The sequence below is a fragment of the Chroicocephalus ridibundus genome, chromosome 8 (assembly GCF_963924245.1).
Source record: "Chroicocephalus ridibundus chromosome 8, bChrRid1.1, whole genome shotgun sequence".
NCBI lineage: Eukaryota > Metazoa > Chordata > Aves > Charadriiformes > Laridae > Chroicocephalus > Chroicocephalus ridibundus.
In genome coordinates, this window is record NC_086291.1 from 52,796,201 (window position 1) to 52,813,916 (window position 17,716).

Consider the following 17,716-nt stretch of genomic DNA (forward strand, 5'->3'; position numbering starts at 1 on the left):
CCAGAGAACTCTGCTTTCATTCCCTCGCCTTCTGTTAACTCCCAAATCTCCCACCACGGACTGCTTCACACCAGGGCCCCTCCCGAGCAGGTCCTACAGGCACCGAACACCCTTCTCGGGGGCCTTGGACATGGACATCAGTGTCCTCCATCCACGCTCGAGAAGATGTGAACAGAAACAGCCAGCTCAATCCATCTAAGCTCACAGTAAACCCAGGCACTTTTGGGGCCCCAGCGATGGTCCCTGGCCATGGACCCAGGTGCCAGGACTGGTGTTGGAGCCATCCCTGGAGAAGCCCTTCCCTGTTCCCTGGTCTCTCGGCCCCCACAAACCATCCTTCTGCAGCTCAGCAGTTTCACTTCCCCAAACACCACAATAAACCAAACTAAAAGAGGTAAAATAGAAGAGAATAGGGCAGGGAACGATTCATGGGGGTGCCCACAGGTGTCTAGACAGCAGGACCCACCTCCAGTAGCAACTGGGGCCAGACACTTCAAGCAGACACAAAAGGGAAGACACGAATCCCCCTGAAGCCACTGTTATGGGGTCCTCACACCCAACCCCAGCAAACAAAATGACACTGGACCAGCATCAAGCAAGACATCGATATTAGAAAGACCACGAATGAAGATCTGCATATCCTGCCAACCCCTCCAAGGCTGCTTGGTCCCAGCTTCAGCAACGTCCTGGGGAACAAGTTCCCTATAGGTTCATGGATTTTTTTCCCCCAAAAGCAGTACTGAAAATTAAACACAACAAATCCATCAAAGATCTCCGAGCTCTGTTGGGAACCACCAGCGCTTGTGCTCTCTCTACATCTCCTGTAGAGCAATCACCAGGGTGTGCTTTGTTCCCTCCCTCTTGCACCCTGACTTCAGGTGTCCCTCTCCTGGAAGAAAAAGGATTGCTGCTCCCCAATTATTCCCAACATTTCCTTATTTCTACCGCACCATCTTTGAGATACGCGCTAGGCATCCCAGGTGAAACCTCCCCTCGGACCATCTTCCACCCTGCTCCCCACTGAACCAGCTATTTCCCTGGCTCTGCTGCCCACCTCTGCCCATCACTCCCATCCCAGCCGGCTCACATCCTGCATGATTTCCCATCCACCCCACGACCATGAATCCAGGAGCTCCTAGATGGTGCCATTCCCTCCCTGTCACTGCACGAACTGGCGGGACGGGCAGGGCACTACCACCAGTATTCACCGAGGCGACACACCACCTCCGGACCGTTGCAGGATGCGGCCGTGCAAGGGGTCGCTTTTCCCCCTCCACTGGGGTCAAACTAAAAACCAGAGGAGCCGGGGAGGAAGCTGTCCTGCTGCAAGATCAAGTCAGACCCATCCCCTGGAAGAAACCTGGCGTGGGGGGTCCCTGCCACCATCTGAGCCTTGCACAGCCGCTCCCCTCCAGCCCTTTCTGTTTCAGCTTGCTTTAAATTTGAAACACGCTTTGATTCAAGCCAAAAAGCTTTTTATGCTAAACAGAAACTGAAAGTCTTGAAGATCTGGCAAACAGAGGCACCGGCAAAATTGTGTCCGTGGGGGGGGGAAACGCCGGGGACGAAGGGAAGAGGGGTTTGTAAAGCCTGGTGCTCCCACGGAGGAGGGCACAGGGAGGGCTTGGAAACACTTAAATGGTGAAACGTGTGGAAAAAGTAAGGACAGAGAGGCCAGGATGTTTAAGGTTCGTTTTTAATCCCTGCCAATGAATTCCCGTTCTGTGCCAAGACTGAAGTAAACTGCTTTGATGTGAAAAGGAGGAAAAAAAACACATGCACAGATTCTTGGCTTCTTAAAACAATATAGATGACAAAGGAGGGAACTACGATGGAAATGAACACAGCACAGCTCTGCTGACGGTGACGTTTTTAAATGCCCCTTTCTTCCAAATAAAGAGTATTTTTGAGAGGGATTGATTAGGAAATAACAATTACATGCATCTATGCACCACAGCATCGGCGGGTACACATCGCTCCCTTGCTCCGATCCCCTGCCAGCAGCCACCAATGCTTAAACTGTTCTCCTTTTATATCCATTTATCAATTCCTTAGGTTTCCGTGGCTGGGAGTGGGGCCTGGGGCCGCGCAGGGCTCCAGATGTGACCCTGCAGCCCCCTGCGCGGTGCCAGACCTCCCACCTCCAAGCTGGCCTCTCTTCTCCTATTTATACACCCAGTCCAGGGGTCCTGGTGCTCCCCTAACCATTGCCAGATGCCGGGATGGCCTTGCTCATCATCCTGCCCCGATCCCATCAGCTGCCGGATGCCTCCCGACCTCCCTCCCAGCCATCGTGGGCTGGAGCAGGGATGCCCACTCCACCGTGCTGAGGTTAATGCTATTACGATCCGCCTGAATTCCTGACTTAGGAGCAGAACTGCTGTGCTGTGAAGACGGGAAGGGTCCGCAACCACCCAACCCCAGATGCACGAGCAAACTCTGGCACAGAGGCAGCTGACTACTGGTTTAAGCATCTTTTTAGACCCCCTCAAACAGCAGTCCTAATGCCCCCTCCCCACTTCTAGAAAGCAACTTGAGTCCAGCAAATAAGGGGCAGGGTAGAAGCAGGGCTTCCAGTCCATCCTCACGCTTTGCCCCACCACACGGGAAGGTGCCAGACATGGAGCGAGGCCAGTTTGTTGGGAGAAGGACACGTCATGCCCAGGGATGCTCCACCTGATCTCCCGCAGGGGAACTGGGAAAGCTTATGCAGAAGATGCTCCCATCCTGGTGTTAGTTATCCTCAACATCAGCAAGTCTGAGAAGCTCCCAGTTGAGCCTGAATTTTGTCCTACTTTCAAACCAGCACATCCACAAAGAAAATAAACAAAAATTGATAGTCTCAGGCAGCCACCAAAAGGAGGCCTGGTGTGATGGGAGAATATCTCCAGGGAGGATGCAGCTCTTGCTAGGGGCAAAGCACTGGGACAAATGCCAACCTAGTATAAATCCCAGCGCAAGGGACGTGGTAGAGGGGTAAACTGAGGCACAGAGACCTGGCCTGGCCCATGGATACATAATGAGTCATTAAGAAGCTGGGCTGGAGATCCAGACCCTCTTCTCCGACCTGCTGTAGCCACATGGCTGGATCTGTCCCCAGGCAGCGCTGAGGCCATCGCCCACCTGCAGGTCCAAGGAGGGATGGGACAGCACTCTCCATTCCTGCAAAACCCCCTCCAGCGCACCCACTGCCTCTCCACTACATTCCCACACAGCAAGGCTCTATTTATAGAGACCTCAGCCGCTAATTATAGATCATAGAATCACAGAATGGTTCGGGTTGGAAGGGACCTTAAAGACCATCCAGTTCCCACCCCCCTGCCCTGGGCAGGGACACCTCCCACCAGACCAGGTTGCTCCAAGCCCCGTCCAACCTGGCCTTAAAAACTTCCAGGGATGGGGCTTCCACCACCTCTCTGGGCAACCTGTTCCAGTGTCTCACCACCCTCATGGTGAAGAACTTCTTCATAACGTCCAGTCTGAATTGTCCCATCTCTAGTTTTAATCCATTCCCTCTAGTCCTACCATTACCCGACTTCCTAAAAAGTCCCTCCCCAGCTTTCTTGTAGGCCCCCTTGAGATACTGGTAGGCCACTATAAGGTCTCCTCAGAGCCTTCTTTTCTCCAGACTGAATGACCCCAACTCTCTCAGTCTGTCCTCATACGAGAGGGGCTCCAGCCCTCTGATCATCCTTGTGGCCCTTCTCTGGACATGTTCCAGCACGTCCGTATCTCTCTAGATCGCAGCAATCAAAGCAAAAGGAGGCAAATGCTCTGCACTTGCCACTCTCTGGCTCCATCCCTTTACCCTGGCACGATTTTTGTGGCAGCCCCCATACCTCAACCGAAACCTCCCAAACCGCCCCAGTGCCGCGGTGCTGGGCTGCTCTCCCGCTGCAGCAGCAGCGGTGGTGTCGCTGGGGACCGCAGGGTGTTTTAGCAGGAGGACGGAGATGTTGCACAGCACGAGGCAACGTCAGAGGGTGCAGCCGCAGGCACCACTTTGGGCATCTCCCCCCAGGCAGAGCGTCCCGGGATGTAGCCACCGGGCAGGCAGCAGCCAGGGGAGGTTTTGCTCACTGTCCTGGCACGGGTGTCCCCTCGTCCCCTCGAGTGACTGAGCGCGATCCCTCCCAGCCCGGGCAGGGCTGTTTCCCCACAGGCTGAGGACTTTATCCTCTCTACTGTCAAACATCCTGAAGTACCAAAGGTCTAAGCTCCTCGGGTGACTCTTCCACCACCAAAACAAGTCTCTGGACATGTTTGCCTTAGCTTATTTTTGGCAGACATTAGCCTCGCGCTCCAGGCAATGGGGAATCAGGCACATATCTCTCGGGAAAACCAATGAAGTGCCAAAGGACTGGGGAGTACGTGGGGGCAAACGTCTTTGGAGACTCACAATGCAGCAGCTTGTCCCCAGCTCCCTGTCGCTCTTTTTCCTGCCTTCCCTCAACCCAAAGTAAGAGTGTTTTCACCATCCTCTAGCTGCTGATGAGAAACGCCAGCCCCTGTATACCATCCGGCCCAGCACAGGGCTTTATCAAACAGCAGGAGCAAGCCAGCGCTGAGGGATAATCACAGTGGCTCAAGCATGGGAAGGCAACTCCAAGCGATCACACAACCTCTGCATCCACCCGCGGCTGGGAGGGAGGAATTTCTGCACGTCTGAGCAGGCTCGACTTAGCCAGGGCTCGGCAGAGCTGGGAACAGCCGCTGGCACGCTCACTGCAGAGGGGAAGGGGATGCAATCCCCTTGGCATTCCCAGAGGATGGGCAGGCTCTGGGTGCCGGCACAAGGCTGGGACTGCTGGCAGGAACGGCACCCAGCGTGAAAGAGGGAGATCCCAGGGAGTGAGCCTGGCGGCTCAGCCTGGGTCTGAGGGGATGCAGGTCCATAGCCTGACCATGTCCTCCCCCTCGCAGACACGGTGCAGAACTGGTTTGGGTTTTCAGAGTGAAAATATGGCAGAGAAAGGACGGAGAGATGGAAGGATGGACATACAGAAAGAAAGTGGTCAAGCAGGAGCAGAGACTTGGGACCAGCTCGGGGACACCCGTGGGCAGGTCTTGGGAGAGGTCTGATGCCAGCAGGATGGCTGGTCCCTGCTTGTCCCACCTTCTGCTAAGGGCCTTCTGTGCCCAAAATGCTCCGATCCAACACCAAACTTGACCCATCCCATGGCAAAAGGCTCTTGCATGTGAGGCTGCCCTGTTCCATGGGCCCTGCATGGCACCAACATCTTTGGGGATCCCCTGAGGTCCCCCCAGCTCGTGGCTGGTCTTCAAGCCACCCCTCCACACCCCGCTGCCCTCCAGCCCATGGGGAACGAGGAGTGGAGTCTCCCTGGCCGGGCACGGGAGCATCTCTGCCGCCACCGCCAGCCCAGGGCTCCCCTCCCGAGCCCACCCCTCCCTCCCCTCCCACTTTTAATAAGAGCAGAAATTGCCAAACCCACAAAATTAATGTCTAACAGGTTCAAGGCAGAGCTATTCAATCCCCATTTGCAGCAGCCTGGGAGGTCTCTGGCCAGCTGCCGCCCAGCTCCCGGCACGCTGCGGAGGCCACCCCCACGCCGAGGCCCCCACAGGACCCCCACCAGGCTCCCAGAGGGGGTAACTGGGGCACACTGGGGGTAGATCATCCCTCCATGGGCTGCAAAGTGGATGCCCCATGCAAAAAACAAAAAAAAAAAAAAACCCCAAAAAAAAACGGTGTCCCCACTGTGCGTGGGAGAGTCACGTCCCGGGGGAGGCCCCCATTACTCCTCTCTGGCCCATGGAGGCGGCAGCAACATGGCAAGGAGCCGGCACAGCCGGAGGGACGGAGAGACACAGGCAGGGAACAGGCGAACACCACGGGGGAGACAACAGTGTCCCCCAGCAACCCCAGCCAGCAGTGCCCGCAGTGTGGTGGGCATGGGCCTGGGTCCTCACATCCCCCACGGGGACGTGGCCGCTGACAGCCTGACCTGAGTGCCACCAGTCCCCTCCAGTGATGCCCAACAAGCAGCCATCACAGCCCGATGCTGCGGGATAGTGGCAGTGGGTCCCAAACGCACTGTGGCACAGTGGGCTGCTGGAGGCGGGGGGCCCATCCCACCAGCAGATCCGTGCCGGCGCCCGACGTAGAGGGGTCAGGGACTGGTGGAAAAAAAAACTTCCAAGAAAAAAAAACCTTGGCAGAAAAAAAACTTCCCCCGAGGTCAAGCGGAGGACACGCCACAGGACACGCTCCCACACGTGGAAGAAGATGGTCCCTTTCTGTCCTTCCTCAGCCCCCTGGCCCTGCTCCTGCGTGGGCTGAGCAGCAAGAAAACCCCCCCATCTCCTCCTGCTCAGGGGCTTTTCCTCCTGCCCCAACACTCCAGCGCCGCAGGCTGGAAGGGGCCAGGGGAGGCTGTGCCCACCGATGGCCAGGTGACACCTTTAACAGAGGCAGCGCTAACAGCAGCGTGGAGCCCACGCAGTGATGTGCTCTGCAGAAAGGTCAGGAGGGTATTTTTACACCATGTGTCAGACCCCAATGAGGAGAAGGGAGTCGCAACCATCTCCTCCACCTATGGCCATAGTGAAGCCAGACCGAGCCCTCCTGCCCTCCTCCGGTGGGACCCATCATACCACAGATGGTCATGGGGGCAGTGAGCCCCAGTGCCCCACATCCCAGTGGTGCTCTGCTGGGTCAGAGCTGTCCCACAGGGCTCACAGGGCTGGAGGGGTGCAGGGATCCGGCAGGGCCAAGGAGGGGGTCCAGCACAGGGAGGTGCCAGCACACTGGTACATCGTGCTGCCCAGGACGCCAACCCACACTGCCCATCTGCACACTCCCTTTGTTCAGGTTTTTCCCCACTTTTTCCCCCTTCTCAAGGGGAAAAAAGCCCAAGGGGTGCCTGGAGATCAGCAGGATGCTCCTCCATCGTCTGCATGCTCTCCGGCAATGGTCCCCTGCAGTGTCACGAGGTCCAGAGGGCTGGGGCGCTGCCCATCGGCTCCTGCCCAGATGCAGCAACACCTGGGGCTCATGTCAACCTCCCCGGGATGCAAAACCGAAAGAAAACCATTAAGAATTGGTTTCCCCAATATCCTTACACCTCTCCCCGCGTCATGGCATCGCCCCATCCCAGCCAGTTGCACGCTGCTCTCCTGCCGCTGTAGGACATGAAACACCAGCCCAGTGAGGAGCCAGGTCGCTGAGACGCTAGAAGTGTACTGAAAGCCTCCACCGCTCCTACCCGAGACATTTAAATTATTTAGGGCACTTGGATCAACCCCAAGAAAAAAAAAATAAAATACAAACAAGCAAGGCATGAAACTCGAGTAACGCTCGCTGTGCTGCCGTGCCTCCCCATCCCGCCGTGCCCTGGCAAGGGGCCTCCCCGCCACAGACGCAGGTCCCCGCATGTCCCGGCCCCACATATGTGCACACACGCTCTTCCACATCCCAGTATGCCCGGTTTTGTGAGCCTCCCGCCCAGGCAGATCCCAGCACACAGAAGCCCACCATCTTGTGCCGTGCCATGCCGTGCTGGCACGCTCAACCTTGGGCACACACCCCCCGCCCCGGGTTTGCCGTAGCTGGGAGGATAAATCGTCAGCCCCAGGCGGTCACGGTAGGGCTGACGCTGCTGGGATCAACACCCTCACTTCGCAGCTCGCAGAGGAGGGTTTCCCTTCGTCTCCCCGCTCTGTTTCTCCGAGGGGAGCAGCGCCGGCGCTGTGTCGCGGCTGCGGGGCGGGCGAGCCGTGGAAAGGCGTTCCAGCTGACCTACTTTCCATGGCATCGCCAGGCAGGGCCTCCTTCCCCGGCACTGCCGAGGCGATCCACCGCCACCAAACCCCCGCTGGCACAGGGCAGGGCAGAGAGGAGTGAGGGAGCCCTGGGGACCCCACCAGCATGGGATCTGTCGGCAGCTGAGCAACCCCAAGGCAGGTGGGACCTAAACACCCATCGTCATCCACTGAGCGTCCACCAAGCTCCCACGCAAACCCAGCCTGGCAGTAAGTCAAACACAGAGAGCAAAACTCTTCACCAGTTCAGCAGAAACCTCCCCAAGCAGAGACCTCCCCACGCCATACCAGGAGCATCGCCAGAGGCTCCTCCAAGGGCAGCAGAGGTGGCCCTGGCTGATCCCCACAGGTTGAACATGGCCGCGCACCTCCACCCAGCAGCACTTACCATCTCGTCGAGGGCGTAGCGCAGCAGCCCGTGCTCGTAGAGGATGAAGAACCGACGCTGCCATTTCTGCAAGAGAAGACAGCAAGGTGGGTCACAGCAGGCCCCACTGGGGACACCGAAACTGCACCCCACAGAGCTGGGGCAGAGAAAAGGCACCGAAATCTTTCTGGCCAGGGGACTCACGACAACAGGGCACATGCCCAGGTCTCACTGAGCATTGGACCACAGCTGCCAAAAAAGCAGGGGAAACCCCCCAACACTGCGGGGACCGTTCCTAAAGGGTGATGAATGTTGCAGAAGTCCTTCTGCTCAGCCCCTCAGGCCCCAAACTCAGCCGCTGAGGGTGCCGGGGGCTTTGCAAAGCAAGGTCCTGCCAGGCCATCTGGCAGGGCTCTGCCGGGCTCCGCTCAAACCAGCCCACATTGCTCAATGCTCATCTACTGCCTGGCTCCGGGAGCACCCAAGAAGTGGCTGTTTTGGGGTCCTTTCCCCGTCCTGCTCCTCTCTGCATTCAGACAGACCCCAAGCTGGCCTTGTTTAGCCATAAAGGGGACAAAAATAACCATAGAAAAAAAAAGACTCTAGCTATAGGCAGGGAACATGACTTTCCTCCTCCTCCTCCTGCTCTCCAAGGGACCCAAGTCCAGCAGGACACCAGAAAGATCCCCCAACCAAGTGCTCCCAGCCCTCAGCTTCATCCGCACGGTCTATTCCAGCACCCGGTGCTGCAGGGTGACAGGGTGTCACGCCAGATGTCCCCCAGCAGTGCATCAGCTGGATTTGGATGGTGGCTGCGTCTCCGGGGGTGGCACTGCCTAGGCGGTCCTGCCTCCCCCAGCACCGTGCTGGCACCGCTGCTTCTGCAGCCGCACAGCAAACCAGATTGGAGAACTGATCTGGCTGGAAAACTGCATTTTTTTTTCGTGTGTGCCAGGTTGTTTTCAGCCAAGAGTAAAAACTGGTTGAGCAGGCTGAAATAAAAAAGGTCCTAGATTCATAGCCCCAGTACAGCAATTCTTATCTCCCTTTTCTCAGCCCTTCGGGCAAAGTCCAAGGTGCTCGGTGACAAGCAAAACTACTGAGGACCCCACAGACCCCCACATGCCCCAGCTTAGCAGGCGGCCATCGCTCCAGGAGGGACCCGAGTCCCATGTCCCCACGATGTCAGGCCAGCAAGCCTGCAACTAGAGCTGTGACTCCAAATAATGACCCATATACCCCAGGCTGAACTCAGAACCCAATTCTTGTTTGCTCAGGAGAGATTTTTTCATTACTAGCAGCTCTGAGAGCATTTTGGCTGCCTGACAGAGGGTTCACGGACCATTGCCATCCCTCCCACGCACAATACAGCCCTGTCCTGGCGGCCTCAGCAACAAGTTCCCTGGACGAACAGCTTGGGGACAGGCTGGGAGTCCTCGTCACAAGCCAGCGGTGAAAGGACGTCAGCCTGGCCGTGTCCTTCTAGGCATCGTACCCTCCAGGGCAGGAAAGCGGGTGATGCTCTGACCCCACACGATGCTGCTGTTTCTGCAAGGTACGAGCAAACCCCTTTGGGCAGGAGCTGAGCGTGCCCCGCTCTGTCTGTGGGTCTCTGCTGCCAACGCACTCGGCTTCAGAGATCTGCAGGGTTGTGGCCAACGGGAATCACCTCTCAGCCCCTTCCTTACCTCAGGACCTGCCTGACACAGGGTTACCCGCATTAGGGGATGGGATGCAGCCTCCCCCCAGGGCTCCGGGCATGCCCATGGTGAGCCGTAGAAAATAAAGTAGTTGTTTCCAAGCACCAAAGGGAAGCTGGGAGCCTTGCTGATGGTCCCAGTATGGTTCAGAGCCACACAGCCCACACCCTGCTGGCCTGAGAGCCTTCCTGTCAGCGTGGCACGTGTCAGGCCAACCGGATCCCAACCAGAGCAACATCGAGGCATCAAAAAGCAACAGCATCAGGCAATAAAACTGCATGGACTGAGCCTGACCTGCAGCACCTCAGCCTGCTGCCCACCTCCCAGAGAAGGCATTTGAGTCCTGCTTCAGGAAACATCTCCTGGCTTCCTGGTTTGCACATGAGCATGGGGGTGCCTGTGGCACTCCTGGGGCTACAGCCACCCCCGCAGGCAGGGACGGACCCTCGCCGCTCCTCCTGCCACCCCCACCCACGGCACAGGGAGACGGCATCTCGGCTTTGCTTACCCGGGAGCGATGGACAGGATTGTCAAAGTCCGTTCCTTCCGGGGCCAGCAGCAGCCAGCCACCATAAATGGGTTTGGCCTGCAAAGAAACAGCAGAGAAACACATCAGGCACAGAGGAAACCAGCTCACCATGCATCAGCACCCCGGGGGATCGATGGTCGGGGACCACAGGAAACTCCACCAGACCCCAGTATGAAGGCAGCTGCTGGAGTTCAGGCTCCTGCACACAGGGAAACTCAGCCCTGCCAGGTGCGGGGAACACTGTGCTTGATGGCAACCCGTGGCGTTACATACACTGTGCGCAAACGGGACCGAGATGAGGACTCGGGAGGAGGTAAAACCCCAGCCACAAACACCTAACTCAGCTGCTTCTGCATGGCATCGTGCCCAGAGCACCCAGCTCCCCGGTACTGCCAAGCTGCAGAGCCCGTCCTCCCCCAAAAGCTCTTCCCCTCGCCATCGGCAGCGTGCCTCTACTCCAAAGCAAAAACATACTCCAAAGGAGAGCTCGATGTTTTCCTTTTGTTAATTAAGAGAGGAAAAACTACCCGGCACTGGCAGCTCTCCAGCTCGCAGCCGCTTCCCGTGCCGCGCACATCCAGCACCCGTTTCCCCGCAGGGCCGGCCCCTGCCAGCCCCACTCCTCCACGGCCGAGCACGCAGGAAGGTCAGAGCCAGGTGGAGGGAAAACAGCTCATTCGGCCAGCCGAGAAGAGAAAGGGAAAGAATACCCGGAAAGAAATGTCTTACAGCACTGCCATTTATCAGTGGGGAAAAAAAAAAAAAATATCCAGGCTCTTTCCACTGGTTTGGGCGCAGAAGTGGCCAGGACGAAGCAGACCCACGCCGCAGCGAGTGGTGGGATGGGGACCAGGCATGTCGTCCCCTGCAAAGTCCTACTGGCACCGCTCCTGCTGCTTGTCAAGCTGCAAACTATTAGCCAACCCCGTTCCTGGCAAGGGCTGGGGCCAAATCCTGGTGCAAGAGTGGCGAGGCATTGCCACACCGGCGAGGCGGCTCCGCGGAGGTATCAGGATGGGCCAGGAGGGAGGAAACCCAGGGCAGATCCAGCTTCAGGAGCCCCTGAGTCCGGGAACGCTGCCTTCCACCATGAAACATCCATGAACATCCAGTCCCGGCACAGCCCGGCCGCACAGTGACAAGGACAGATACTCCCAGCTCCTCTCGAAATTTTTTAGTTAATCTTGTTGCTTTCATTCTTTTCCTTCCCCCCCCCCCCCCCCCCTTAAAGCTTAAAACTGTTTCCAATTCACTACCTCCCCTGGATTCCTCCTGCCAGTTTCTGTGGTTTTGTAATGTTAAAAAAAAGTTTCCCCTCTGGAAAAATCCCTGCAAACAATAGAAGAAACTGCCTATGCACCAAAAACTGTCAAATGCATGAAGCACTGAGTAAGCAAACTGGAAACAAGCCGGAGGAGCCCTTTTACTGTTTATAAAGTGAAAAGAAATAACAAAATATCTTATCCCGCCCCCCCCACAACGTGACATATCAGCTCTAGGTGTTGCTCTCCCAGCAGCTGGGAAAACATGATTTGAGAAGACCTTCCTTCCTTCCTTCCCCCTCTCTTTAAAAGGGATTAAAAACAATGAAAACGGAATGCTGGGAGTGGGATCCAATTTTGGGGAGTTGCTTCCCTCCCTCCCTCCCTCCCGGGGGCCCGCGGCACCCCTGCGCCCGCCTGTTCCCACAACCAGCACCAGCCTCACCCACACCGGGGGGGCCATCGCTGGCACGGATGGGCACCCCGCCGGCACCGCAGCCCCCCCCGGGGTTCAGCCAGGTGCCCCTGGCTCCCCCCCAACCCACTCACCTGGATGCTGGCGCCCTGCTCACCCGTGGCCCCCATGACACCCCCCCAGCCGTGGCAGCACCCGCTCTGCGCCCGGCCCCGTGCCGCCCACGCCACGGGGTGAGCCGCGCTCCGCCACTCCCCCGGCGCGCCCCGCCGCAGCCCGCCCCGCGCCCCCACCCAAAGGCACCCGTGACGCATCCGTGCCCACGCCAGGGGTGGACTTTGGAGCGGGGGCTCCCATCGCACCGGGATGGGGCCATGGACCTGTGTGCCCTGGGCAGGGCCGCTCGCAACAGCCTTTCCCAAATTTCTCTTCTGTTTTAAAGGCAAAATTGCAAATAAATAACTAAAGATGACCCAGGAAGTGCCTTCAGTGGGTCACTGCAGTAGGGAAGGGGGGGTGGTGTCCCCAGACTCCCACGAGAGGCAACCCCGGTGCTTCAGAAGATATTGTGAGTGGCCTTCACCACCTGGGAATGAGGAAGAGGATGACAGTGGAGGCAGGACGCAGCGTCCCCAACGCTTGGCACCACCACGCCAAGGCGGCGCCCCAAGGAGCCATCAGCGGCCGAGCCATTTGCGGGGCTCAGCCCTACTCCGTCCCCTGAATTTCCCCTCCGTGGCCCAGCACGGCCCCTGGGCATGGCCAAGCACTCAACCCAGCGAAGCCCCACGAGCAGAATCTCTCCTTGACACAAGCCACAGCACCACAGCCTTCCTGGCAGGACCGTCCCACGCCACCCCCAGCACCCCAGCAGCATCCACAGCTAACACCGGCAGTGGGCAAGTCCGAGTGCCACACCGGGGACGAAGTGACCGCGAAAACCCAAACAGGGGACGACGCCATCACCAGGGTCAGCAGTGAGCAGCCTTAACCCAGTATTACAGGCGTCAAGCCCTGCCCTACCTCAGCCTGGCTCACACCCCTCAGCAGACGTTATTTTGCCCTCAGCCACACCAATTTTGGCTCAACTGACCGTATATAAAGCACTGAGCACCTGAAATACATGCCCTTAACATAGAGCACGGTCATTTCTCTACCGGCGTCATAAAAAAGCACCAGTGGGCTACACTTACTTCGGCAGAAGCGTCCAATTTCAGATATTGAAACCAAAATAGCTGAAAGGTATGAATTAGAGCCAGGCGGCGTGGGCAGCCTGGTTCCGCCCGCCAACAGATGAATGCTCGGCAGCGCTTTTTAAAGCCAAACCAAAACAAGCTACAGCTAAAACCAAGCAAAAGCCCGGAGAGGTACAAGCCTAAATAAAAGAGATATGAATTGGCGCGCCAAGTGTCTGAAATAAACCCATCACACCTGCATTGGGATGGCCCGGCTGAAGCGAGGTTTAAAATAAACCCGCTCGATGCCGCTGCGGGAGGCAGGTCCAAAGGAGCGTTACCGCACCGGGATGGAGCTGGAGCCACACGTTGCTTTGCACCAGCTCAGCTTCCTCCGGAGAGCTCAGCAAGAGGAGGAAAACGCAACACCCAGCACTGAGCAAGAGCTCGGAGCAAAAGCTTCCCCCGTCCAAGCAGATCTGTCCAACCTCACGGTAACAGACCGCGTTAGCGCAACCCCGGGGGTTCCCAGGATGCCTTTGACCATGCAGAGCCCCATCCACCTCCCACACACTCCAGCAATGTCCGAAGGGCAGCTCTGGGCAGTTTTCCCACAAGTAGCAGCCACACAGGACGCTTGGGCGCTGGGCGGCTTTGCTTTTATCCAGACGGTACCTGGCCGAAGGGTGAGCCGCAAAACGACATGGAGAGCAGAGTGGAGGGCAGCTGCTGGCACTGCGATGCATCCACGTCTGGGGTGGGGTGAGATGACGCTCCCAGGGCAGGCAGGAAGAGAAGAGCCGGTTCCTCCGGCACAGCTCACGGTGACGAAGCCAACCACCCACCACGACCTCGGCGGGGAGGTGCGGAGCCAGCCCGGGGGAGATCTGCAGGCACCTCACCACCCTTTTTGGGGTGATATAGCCACAGTGCCTTCCAGGGGCACCACCGTGCATGGGGTGCGGCCGGGTTGGACCCCCACAGTGCCCGGTCCCATCCCGTGGGACTGACGGAGGCTGACTCAGGTAGAAACGTCACCACTCCACTTCCTGTCGCACCTCTGGGAACGCCCAGGTATCCCATCCCGCCTCTGATCCCGCCTGACCCTGCTTAGCTTCAGGGCCCGCCACCGGAGCTGTGCTGCGGGTGCTCCGCAGCCCCTCACCTGCCTCTCAGGCCACTGCCCTGGCCACTGCATCCGTCCCCTTGGCCCACGGCCCCACGTTGCATCGAGGGGGAGGACGCTTGCCTCCAGCCCAGGGCCAGGGCTGGCAGCACGGCGGGTGGGAGGAAGCGGAGAAGGAAGCGGCCCCAGCTCAGTTTACACGAAGCTGTCAAGCTGCTGCGCTGACGCTGCCCAGGCACGGATAAACCACCCCACCCCAAGCAGCTCCACCGGCACGGGGAACGCGATTCCCAGCAGCCAGGAGACTGGGATGTGCAGAGGCACTCAGCACTTTCCAAAGCACAGGGTGATACAGGAACCCCTGTGCATCCCCAGGGCTGCAGGGCAGAGAGGGCACGGTGACCTGCTTCCAGCAGGTAGGACAGGTCACGGGCACCCGACGGCCCACGGAGCACCAGGTCACAGGGCTGGAGGTGGGCTGTGACACCAACCAGCACTCCTGTTGGACAGGCTTTCAGGCCTGCAGTGTTTGTTGGTGGTACCTTCACCTCCTCCTCTCCCCATGCAAACCAGCCAGCCCAGCGGGCTGCTTGGCTGCACCATGCCGGCCGCGCGGTGCCCCGCAGGAGCTCACTGCACAAGGTGGAACAGGAGAGCTTCGCTGACACCCACATCTCCTCTTGGAGTCTGGACTCAGTCCCGTGGCAGGAGCACCCACATCCCCACTGGGGTGCTGGGACACCCAGGCGGGCTGGGGATGCCCCCGCAGCCGGTCCCCACCCACACAAACGTGCTCCGAGGGAAGTCCGAATCCATCACCAGGAGAGACTCCTGGCTCCGAGCGCGTGGCGGGAGGGATAATCTGTTTAGGCTGCCGGCAGACGTCATCAGCCTGTCTCGGGTGGAGGCAGGGATTGTTTTGTTCAGGCTTGGCAACTGAGCGGGAAGGGGGGGGGGGGGAAAGACCGTGGCAGCGGAGCTTTAGCCTCTGCCTCCGACACTGAACACAGCGAGCCCTGCGCACCGGCGAAGCCACGCCAGGGCTTCCAGCAGCCCTGCTGGAAAACAACCGCCCCAGCTTGACCCAGGCTGTGGGTGAACCCAAGGTAACTCCCGTCCCACCACCTTTATGGGCTTAGTCCCAGTATTCATCAAAGGGGCCTCTCTGAAAGCAGCGCCGATGCTCCCCGCACGCATCTCAGGGTACTCAGTAACAGGGTCACTACTCTCAGCTGGACCCACAGGAGACCGTGGTCCCAGAGCAGAGACAGCAAGGTCACCGTCCCCGGCGCACCAACTCCCTGGGGGCTCCCTGGAGGGAGGGACCAGTTTCTGGCACAGCTCAAGGGGAAAATCACCACAAACGCTGTAGCTGCAACCTCAAAAGAGGAAATCTGGGTGGTTTCAGCTCCGCTCTGCTCTCGGTTTTGCACACCTTGGAGCCCGAGAGAACATCGCTGATGGGTGAGTCGGAGCAGCTGTCACCTGGCAGGAATGGGGAAGGTGACACGGTGTTTGGGGCAGGAATGGGATGCGATACCCCAGCAGACTTTCCTGCCCACCGCATGGCTTCTAGGAACTGAGGGACACGCATCGCTTAGCATTTTGCATGCCCCCACAGCGGGATGCCACATGGACGGCCGCAGACCCACGACCCCAGCCGGCGGGAGGCTCTGCAAACACTGCTGTGCAAACCCGCGCTCCGGTGGCAATCCCGAGGGCCAGGGATATAGCCCAGCCTCCGTGGTTAAGCCGCTTACATCTCAGCTTCCCTGCCCGTACAGTATTTCCCCTCCGCTGTATGTCACTTGGCGACGGGCAGCGGAGCAGGGCCAAACCCCAGCTCGGGAGGCTGCTGTGCTGCCAGTGGGTGTCCACAACCGCTCCCGGCGTGAAATCACTCTCCATCCCCCAGCTCTGCATCCAGGCGGCCACTCACTGCCCCCGTGTTCGGTCCAAGCTCAGCTTTCTCCAGCCGAGACCTGGGCACAGTCCTGGATGCGTGGGGACATCCCCCTCGCCATCCACCTCCCACTCTCCCGCGAAAACACATTTGCGCAGCACGTGTGCGGGCATGAAGCGGCTGCTGCCGAAGCTGCAGATCGCCCAGACCAGGTTTTCACCACCAACACATCTCACCGCGCAGGAAGAGGCCAAACCAGACCAGACAGACCGGACCCGGGGTGTGAGGAGCACGAGGCACCGCTGCCGTGGGGGCGGCCGGCGGGCAGCAGGCACGGCACAGCCCTCCCGGCACACTGGCAGCCCTGACCCAGCCACCGGCAAACCTCAAAGAAAGGAGCTGCCCGGGCAGTTTGCTGCGTGGGCAGCAGGAGTGACCGACCGACCGGAGGAACAGGAAGGGGAAAGGTTGAATTCACCCTCCATGCAAACAGCCCGTCTCCTTCTGCAAATACCCTGGCCCTGGCCCCAGGGCTGCGCTCAGGCCCATCAGCTGCCATCGGTTTGAGGATTCGGAGCAAGAGCTGGAAGAGGCCAGCTGCGGTTTACACGGGCGATTTTGTCAAGCAGCAGCAAAACGGAAGAGAGAAGGAACGGGCTTCGCAATCCCTGCTCCCACTCCTCAAGCAGCCCCAAAGCCCGGCGTGCCCCACAGCGAGCAGGCGTATCTAACCACCTCCCACATCGGGGCTTCCACAGCCACAACATCTCTCCGGAGTGGCGGAGAGGGGATTTATCACTTCCTCAGGTGCCAGAGCAGATAAGGTGCGGCGCCATGCAAAAAAAAAAAAAAAAGGCAGCAAATAAGTATGCAAAGGGGACGGTTCTCCAGCACCCAAAGGCATCGCCGTGTCCCTTCCCTTGGGCCACACGGAGGGTCAAGTGCACCCAAGGCCAACCCTGGCACCCAACCTCACGTCTCTCCTGAGCACCCGCTGCTCTCACGCTGCTCTCCAAGGGGGGGATGCAGCCACCGTGACCCTGCCCGCCCCAGCTCCTTGGCTGTGCCCCCCAAACCCCTGCCCGCTGCAGCCGCTGATGGAGGCGGGTTTGACATTTGCAGAGAATCTCCCCCTGTTCAGTCCTAATAATTAGGCGGATTTTTGCAGCATGATACAAGCAGCCGGGAGCAGGGAATGCAAGTGCAGGGGCTGCTTTCCAGGAAAGAGGGGGCTTTTCCTTCCCAGCGGAGCAGGGGGTGGAGGCGAAAGCGTGCCCGGGACATGATCCCTCACCCTGCTGCCCTTTGGACAATGCACAGAGCCAGGACAAGACCCCGGCCCAGGGCATCGCAGCGCCATTGATGCAACGTCCCAGAGCAAAGCCATGCCTGCGACCCAACGCTGACACTCTCCGGCCTCGGGGCTGCCGGCTGCTTGGCATCCAGAACAGTAG

The 17,716-nt window shown here is 58.9% G+C and overlaps 1 protein-coding gene across 8 annotated transcripts in view; it reads right to left on the minus strand.

Annotated features, from left to right (window-relative positions):
• Positions 1 to 17,716, minus strand: part of MPRIP (myosin phosphatase Rho interacting protein) — an 83,085-nt gene that overhangs the window by 60,651 nt on the left and 4,718 nt on the right. For all 8 annotated transcript variants that reach the window (XM_063343324.1, XM_063343322.1, XM_063343325.1 and 5 more), the window contains exons 2-3: positions 10,361 to 10,438; positions 8,174 to 8,239 (exon numbers count right to left, since the gene is read on the minus strand). In XM_063343324.1, the coding sequence (XP_063199394.1) occupies positions 8,174 to 8,239; positions 10,361 to 10,438 (144 nt within the window). The remainder of the gene's footprint in view (positions 1 to 8,173; positions 8,240 to 10,360; positions 10,439 to 17,716) is intronic.